This window comes from Poromitra crassiceps (assembly GCF_964638095.1).
Source record: "Poromitra crassiceps genome assembly, chromosome: 3".
Taxonomy (NCBI): domain Eukaryota; kingdom Metazoa; phylum Chordata; class Actinopteri; order Beryciformes; family Melamphaidae; genus Poromitra; species Poromitra crassiceps.
The window spans coordinates 3529158-3537811 of record NC_139625.1 but is presented as its reverse complement, the minus strand read 5'-3'; the positions used below and the strand labels follow the sequence as shown (position 1 = coordinate 3537811).

Here is an 8654-nt window from a genome sequence, read left to right as displayed (position 1 = left end):
CCTCATTCAGGTCTACACCTCCTCCTGCCTACCTGAACTTCCTCATTCAGGTCTACACCTCCTCCTGCCTACCTGAACTTCCTCATTCAGGTCTACACCCCCCTCCTGCCTACCTGAACTCCCTCATTCAGGTCTACACCCCCTCCTGCCTACCTGAACTCCCTCATTCAGGTCTGCACCCCCTCCTGCCTACCTGAACTCCCTCATTCAGGTCTGCACCCCCTCCTGCCTACCTGAACTCCCTCATTCAGGTCTACACCCCCTCCTGCCTACCTACCTGAACTCCCTCATTCAGGTCTACACCCCCTCCTGCCTACCTGAACTCCCTCATTCAGGTCTACACCCCCTCCTGCCTACCTACCTGAACTCCCTCATTCAGGTCTACACCCCCTCCTGCCTACCTGAACTCCCTCATTCAGGTCTGCACCCCCTCCTGCCTACCTGAACTCTCTCATTCAGGTCTGCACCCCCTCCTGCCTACCTGAACTCCCTCATTCAGGTCTACACCTCCTCCTGCCTACCTGAACTCCCTCATTCAGGTCTACACCTCCTCCTGCCTACCTGAACTCCCTCATTCAGGTCTACACCCCCCTCCTGCCTACCTGAACTCCCTCATTCAGGTCTACACCCCCCTCCTGCCTACCTGAACTCCCTCATTCAGGTCTACACCCCCCTCCTGCCTACCTGAACTCCCTCATTCAGGTCTGCAGGCACCCCCTCCTGCCTACCTGAACTCCCTCATTCAGGTCTGCACCCCCTCCTGCCTACCTGAACTCCCTCATTCAGGTCTGCAGGCACCCCCTCCTGCCTACCTGAACTCTCTCATTCAGGTCTACACCCCCTCCTGCCTACCTGAACTCTCTCATTCAGGTCTGCACCCCCTCCTGCCTACCTACCTGAACTCCCTCATTCAGGTCTGCACCCCCTCCTGCCTACCTGAACTCCCTCATTCAGGTCTGCACCCCCTCCTGCCTACCTGAACTCCCTCATTCAGGTCTGCACCCCCTCCTGCCTACCTGAACTCCCTCATTCAGGTCTGCACCCCCTCCTGCCTACCTACCTGAACTCCCTCATTCAGGTCTACACCCCCCTCCTGCCTACCTGAACTCCCTCATTCAGGTCTGCACCCCCTCCTGCCTACCTGAACTCCCTCATTCAGGTCTGCACCCCCTCCTGCCTACCTGAACTCTCTCATTCAGGTCTACACCCCCTCCTGCCTACCTACCTGAACTTCCTCATTCAGGTCTGCACCCCCTCCTGCCTACCTGAACTCCCTCATTCAGATCTACACCCCCCTCCTGCCTACCTGAACTTCCTCATTCAGGTCTGCACCCCCTCCTGCCTACCTGAACTCTCTCATTCAGGTCTACACCCCCTCCTGCCTACCTACCTGAACTTCCTCATTCAGGTCTACACCCCCTGCTGCCTACCTAAACTCCGTCATTCAGGTCTACACCAAAAACTCCATCTGATCTGCTGAGTCTCTCTCTATTTTTAAGAAGACTCAAAAAACAGCTCTTTCACCAACACTTTCACACCTGATGACCATGCATGATGAAAGGGATTGATGAAAATGGGATGATAGATGTGCACGAATGTTAATCCTCTGCACTCTGTGCTGCCTGGAGGCACCTACTGTAGGTCCATTCTACTGTAGGTCCATTCTACTGTAGGTCCATTCTACTGTAGGTCCATTCTACTGTAGGTCCATTCTACTGTAGGTCCATTCGGACTCAAGCTTGGCCTCATGGCACTTACTCATGTTGTTGTCTTCTGACTAGATCATTGCTTGTGTTGTATAAAGCTCAGATGTACGTTGCTTATCAAAACCACTCAAATTTGCCGTCATACCTTCTCCACAGTATCAGCTGTTTCCCCAAAACAAAGTGCCCAGGTCGCTTGCAGAGTGCAGCTTACGCGGCTCCTCCCCCTGGCTGCATGCCTACCTAGACTAGAGCACAGTAGAGAAGAGCTGTCCCTGACTGTATTTACAACTGTGTGTGTGATAATGACTGATGCAGGAGAACGCAAGGACCCCCCCTGAACTTTCCCCCATCTAAAAAGACGACGTCGGCTGTATGGGAATATTTTGGCTATATTGTAAAAACACAGATGGTCCTCACATAAAGGTCCGCGATACCGTGAAACCGTGGTATTTTTGTCCAAGGTTATCAAAAAACTCATATCGCTGTATCCCTACTGCTAAGTGAAATTGTAACATTGTAACATGATTTATATATCCTCTGTATATATGTTTGAACCAGACCTGGGTCAAATAGTATTTACATGTAATGCACATGTGCTTGTTTTATCCTGCATGGAGTACTGCTTCCACACAGTTGTCAATTAAGGGGAAGTCTAAATTGATGACTTTCAAATACGTGCCTGATTGCCTGTATTTTCTAGTAGTGTTTCATCGGTTCCCAAACTTTTTTGGCTTGTGACCCTATTTTGACGTCACAAAAATCTAGGGACCCGAGACATTTCAAATTCCGGTAGACCATCGATAATATCATCAGTGACATCATCACTGCTTCTTTCCCCCCGCAGAATTCTGAATTCAATCTGAGAATTCTGACTTTAATCTAAAAATCGGACTTTATTCTCAGAATCCTGATTTAAAGTTATAATCTAAAAGATTTTCATCTAAAAAAAAAAGAGTCACTCACAATGTTGATTGAGGCAATGTCCATTTGAAGCCTTTGCAGTGACATTATTATTACAGTTTGGATCTCACCTGCAATTACCACCCACCGCCATAGGTGTCACCCAAGAGAACAAAACTGAAATCTTAGAGATTATCACTTTAAACAAAAAAAACAAAAAAATCGCAAGTGACCCTAATCATCTTCGGTAATATTAAATTGTGTGTAGTGGATTTTTTATTTTTTTTTAAGAAATGTCAGGCGACCCCAAGTTTAGGAACCACTGTGTTAGACTGATACATCTTTATGTATCTACACTACAGTAGGGATGTTCATTTTGAAAAATTTCCATAATCGATGAATGAATGCCTATGGCAGAAAATACGAAAGACAACGTGTTCTCCTCAATGAACTCTTTATTTCAATGTGTCTCCTCTCCAACACTGCTGTCCCCGGCGCATGCCGGTGTGAATTCCCCATGTTTAAAACAGTTTTGTTGGCACAAAGGCCCGTGCCCAGCCAGAAAACTAGAGACTATATGAAGCTCCACCTCACGTTAGTCGGCTGTGCAATGGAGTGGGGCGAGGAGGAACAAATTCCACCCAAACCTAGTCCGCAAAAAAAAACAATAATCGATAAAAATTACACATGATCGATTAAATTCCTTAACGATCAATTATCGATTTTCGATAATTGATGAACATCCCTAATCTACAGTGTAGCTACTTGGAAAGAGCAAACCTCCACCAACACCGTTAACGTTATAGTTCTCCAACTTGCATCATTCCTGTATCACTTCTTGACGCGCCAACACACCCTTAAAGGAACACTCCACCGATTTTCAATGCTGATTCATTTTGCACAGAATCTCACACATATCCGAAAAGTGTAAACCGTTTTGCAGACAATCATTTAGTTTGACAGTTGTTGAGAGTTGCTTTGAGTAAAGTTGTGGACCAGTGATGTCATTTGTGCACAACATCACTAACTAACTAACTTGTGGACTTGGCTGTTCCAGGAGAATCTGAGCTCCTTCAAATACGAGGAGAAGATCAACATTCTGCTGCTTCCTCTCCACACGGGCTCCAACGGGCTGAACATCATCGAGGCCACTCACGTGCTGCTGGTGGAGCCCATCCTCAACCCAGCGCACGAGCTGCAGGCCATCGGCCGGGTGCACCGCATCGGACAGACCAAGTAAGAGAGCCCAGAGTTGGTTTTGGAAGCACTTACTTTAAGGTGCTGCCGAGTTGCACGATCTAAATCTCGGTTGTCTCAAAGCTTTAAAATCCCTCTCTAACTCATCTGCTTCTCTTCATCTACATCTTCTCCTTTGTGATTAGTATAGATGCAATAGAGAGGCAAAGTGAACGTCACTTCCTGCTTCAGCACTGTACCAGAGATTTTCATCCGCCCTTTATTTTCCCATAGACATTTTGTAAAATGCTTATAAAAAGAGTTTTACCGGTTCAAACCAAACAGTTCAGATAACGCTATAATCGGGAGAGACCATAGAACATTTCACTCGGACCAAAACTTAAAAAAACAACATAGAAAAAATAGTTTCTTCAAACCACCATTTTTTTTAACGTTTTGGTCCGAGTGAAATGTTATGCGATCTCTCCTGTTTCTAAATATATCTGTACCGTTTGGTTTGAACCAGTAAAACTCTTTTTATAAGCATTTTACGAAATGTCGATGGGAAAATAAATGGCGGATGAAAATCTCTGGTACAGTGCTGAAGCAGGAAGTGACGTTCCACTTTGGCTCTCTGTAAGAAAAATCAGTGATCATTTCCAAAAACAGCAATTAGGCTATAGAATGTAGCAGAAGGAGCAGACGGATCATTTCCACTGCCATCTCTCCTACCCTCAATCAGGGGCGTAGCCAGAAATGAAATTGTAGGTAGGGTAACCCTAAATAAAAGTGGGTGGGCCACACAATTCCCTCCATAATTGATATAATTGACGATACTAAAGTCAAATGCACGTGTTCACATGATGACATTTTGCATCCCTCCCTACCAGACACTTGTTTTTATTAGGGGGAGGGGGCAGGGGATGTTAGGGTGAGATAGCAGGTCAACAGTATATATGCCTCATGGAAGTGGTACACATCATCTGAAAGCTGGGAACCTGAAGATTAATCTGAGATGCAGCTCAGCACCGTTACGTTTTTCTAGTCATAGTTTTATTTTTCTAGTGTAGTTTTTATAGTCGCGTAATAAACATTGTGTTTTGGTTTTTCCCTCGCCAAAATGTAACCTAAATGTGAGGCGTTATTTAGCCCGACAAGCTATAGCATGATGACATGGTTGGTGCCGGAGGAAAGCCTAGGTCTTCTACTTTCATATGATACCAGTACCTTGACTCTAGCTGAGCCAGGAACGTTGGCCGTTTAAGAGGTTTTAAAGTCTCCTGATTGGACGGGCCTAGGCAAGAAGTGAGTGAGTGGGCCTGGGCCCAGCCAGGCCCACCCATAGCTACGCCCTTGCTCTCAATACAGACAATCATGGAATTCCGGACAGAACCACATCAAGCAACAAGAATGAATGCACAAACCATTCTTTGCGGGGGAGGGGGTTTATGTTTATGTTCTGAGTGAATTTGTATGTGTATGTATTTTGTATTTTGTGTGTTTTTTTGGTAGATGTTTGCAGTTATTTGTTTCTTCCTTTATGTTACAAAAATTGTAATCAATATTTTCTTTTTAAACGACATTCAATGTCACTATGATTTGTTCCTCTGAATAATCGCTGCTGGAACAGAGCTATTTCTTACACACTAGGTATGTGTCGCTATTAATATCTTGTACATGACAGTGTCATTTCTGTTCTCTGTGTCCACTAGGCCCACATTTGTTCACAGATTCCTCATCAAATCCACTATTGAGGAGAGAATGCAGACGATGCTGAAGACGGCAGAGAAAAGGTGAGTGCCACAGTGTGGTGTCATTTGACAATATAGAGAGGCAAAGTGAACGTCACTTCCTGCTTCAGCACTGTACCAGAGATCTTCTTCTGCAATTTATTTTCCCATAGACATTTCCTAAAATGCTTATAAAAATAGTTTTACTTGGTCAAACCAAACGGTTCAACTATATTCAGAATCGGGAGAGATCATAGAACATTTCACTCGGACCAAAACTGAAAAAAAACAACATCGAAAGAATATTTTCTTTAAACCCCGCATTTTTTTCAACATTTTGGTCTGAGTGAAATGTTACGCGTTCTCTTCTGTTTCTAAATATATCTGAACCGTTTGGTTTGAACGAGTACAACTATTTTTATACGCATTTTACTAAATGTCTATGGGAAAATAAATGGTGGAGAAAATCTCTGGTACAGTGCTGAAGCAGGAAGTGACGTTCACTTTGGTTCTCTGTTGTGTCTCAAATGTGTTCCTTCCGAGGTAACTGTTGGCACTGAAGCATAGTATTGATACATGTGTGTTATTCCAGTCACAGCAGTACAGCCATGAAGCACTCGGAGGCAGCAGTACTGACAGTGACCGACCTCGCCGACCTGTTTACAGAAGACAGCGAAGCTCTGTAGTGAATCCGGGGGCCAGCGAGCGCACCACACAGGGAAAACCCACTCCAGATAAAGCCAAGAGAAAAGCTCTCTCTACTCACAGTGGTGACAGAAGTACTATATGATTTTTGCACATTCCACTTTTTATATATGAATTCCAAAGTAAAAAAAACAACAACAATATTTTAGCAAACCTGTCTGTTTATTTTTGGAATATTTAAAATCTCTTTGGAGTAGATGTGCATTCGGCTCAATTGTTGTGATGGATTTAGTTGAAAAGTTATTGGGTTAAGAACGACTTCACTTGTCAAAGTACATGTTCTTGTGATTACATTTGACTACATTGTACAGTACTATTTCTTGTGTTGAACTAATAATACCATGTTAATTGTGTGCATTTATATACTATACGTCTCTGTAAGTCTGTTGGTGAGCGTACAATTTAGAAAACGACATCATCGGAGAATGGTGCATTTCAATATTCAAGAAATAAAAGCCTGTCTCTGAATGTGGCGTATGAATGTGTTATGAACCAGCTCTCTTTCTGGGACAATTGGGTCAAGAGCGTTCCCTGCCGTTTATTTCCACGTTGTAAAAAAAAAAAAAAGCGAGCAGGAAGGAAGGAAGCCATTGAGCATTTACAACAAGGCGCAAAAGTGAGAGATTTGAGGAGGATTCTCATCCTCCTTTTTGAGCCAGTCGTCTGCCCGAGACAATACCAGACAATCGCGTCTAACCCCCTAACGCCCGTCTTATTTGCAAGACAAAAAAGACAAACACAAGAAGCGGCTCGGAAACTAATCTCGTAAATGAAGCTCGTAAAAGCGTAAAAGAGCGAAGAGGGTTTTCTGCGTCTTTGCACAACGATCTCGTCGTCGCTTTTCCATATCGGCGTTACAAATTTGGCTGCGATTTGGCTTAACAGATCATGAGGCCGTTCATGAGATTTTCCGCATTTCGAAAGCTTTTGTAAACGTGATGGAAAGAATCTTTGTTTTCTTCCTTGTGTTTTAGCCTTGCCCACGTGTGTTTTACGGCCTGCTCCAACCGCACACGGACACTCTTGGGCCTTCTTGGGCTTCGTCAGTGAACTGCCCTTGACTGGGATTCCCGCACCCGTAAAAGATTTAGCCGTGGCCTTTAAGAGCTGCAGACAAAAGATGTCGGCAACAAAAGCGTACCAGCACAGTAGTGGGGTTTCTCTCTGCGTGGTTACCACACTCCGTGTAGTTACAAACGGTTGTAAGATGTTTACTAAAGAGGGCATCGCCGCCGTGGGCCGTTTGCATACGTGTTACCTTGGACTCCCCTCGGCTCCCTCTATTCATGTGCGGAATCTCATTGTTGGTCGGGGACATCATTCAAGCTGGTGTTTTAAGGCTGGAGGGAGGCTCCCAGTTCATTAGAAGCCCTGTTTCGAGGGTTGGAGTAAGAGGGGGCACTACGTCTTGTGGTGACAGCCAAGCTACGCTGAATAGGCCCCAGAAGATTCACAGATTTTGGGGGGAAAGGGAGCCAAGAAGGAGCGGAGTGCTTGGAAAGTGTTGCGCCCCGAAGAGAGAGAAACCAGAGGGGAGACTCCTTGGAAGATGGCACCTGCCAGTTTGGTGTTTGCCTGGCTACTGATCACCATGAGGATCACCTCCGCTGTCTATCTGGAGCCTGAGGAGGAGGGTGAGCTCACACCTCAGATCAAACCACCACCACCACCCCATCCCGGGGCTGATCTGTCCCCCCCATCCCGGGGCTGATCTGCCCAGGGTCCAACATGTTACTGTTGGAGGGCAAATCTTCAGAAAGAAATCTCAGAAATCTTTAGAAGGACACTCTTCTCAGATTGATGACTCTAGGTGTAGACTGGGTTTCCCTGGCTAAAACATAAAGGAATGTCAAGCTTCAAGTCAAGTAGAAACATGAGAATAATCCAAATGAGTTCCTCCACAACAGCAGCAATGTGTGTTTTGTTTTTTGCATTTTGACGTTAATGTAATTGATATCTATAGTATATGTGGAAAATGGATGGCTGGTCCATGAGACTTAAATGTGTAAAAATGCACAATGTAAAATAGCTTTATCTATATTTATAATGCCATTAGATTAACTGAAATGAATCCTCTGGATTGGTAAATACATCGCTATGTTAACAACCTCTTAGTCTGCAGATCCTTATTGATTTTCAAATCATCTTTGATCATATGATTTACAGTACATTGAAGTGATAGATTGAGGTTACCACCCAGTAGTATCATTTTTAGTGTAGTTTTCCAAATCAGCCATACGCTGTGTTTAAGCCATTTTTAACATTTGAACTATTTGAATTAAATAACGATTTCGGAGTGAGGTTTAACCGGTTTTATTTTTTTTTAAATCTTCCTCCTTTCTCTTAGAGCTCAATGAAACTGTCATCTGTACCAATGACCATATGGAGGTGGTTATTCCCAGGACTTTTTTCCTCAACAAAGTGCCTCCAGTTTATG

The 8654-nt window shown here is 44.5% G+C and overlaps 1 protein-coding gene across 3 annotated transcripts in view; it reads left to right on the top strand.

Moving 5' to 3' along the window:
- Positions 1 to 8654, top strand: part of shprh (SNF2 histone linker PHD RING helicase) — a 49832-nt gene extending 41178 nt beyond the window's left edge. Inside the window, exons 28-31 of one of the 3 annotated variants that reach the window (XR_014552547.1) lie at positions 3664 to 3842; positions 5495 to 5575; positions 6105 to 6291; positions 8565 to 8654. Coding sequence is in view for 1 of the 3 variants with exons in the window: in XM_083633541.1 (XP_083489667.1) it covers positions 3664 to 3842; positions 5495 to 5575; positions 6105 to 6198 (354 nt within the window). In the remaining 2 variants the exon portion in view is untranslated. Of the gene's footprint in view, positions 1 to 3663; positions 3843 to 5494; positions 5576 to 6104; positions 6644 to 8564 lie in introns of those variants that run through there. The other 2 variants (XR_014552548.1, XM_083633541.1) reach the window with 2 other exon arrangements.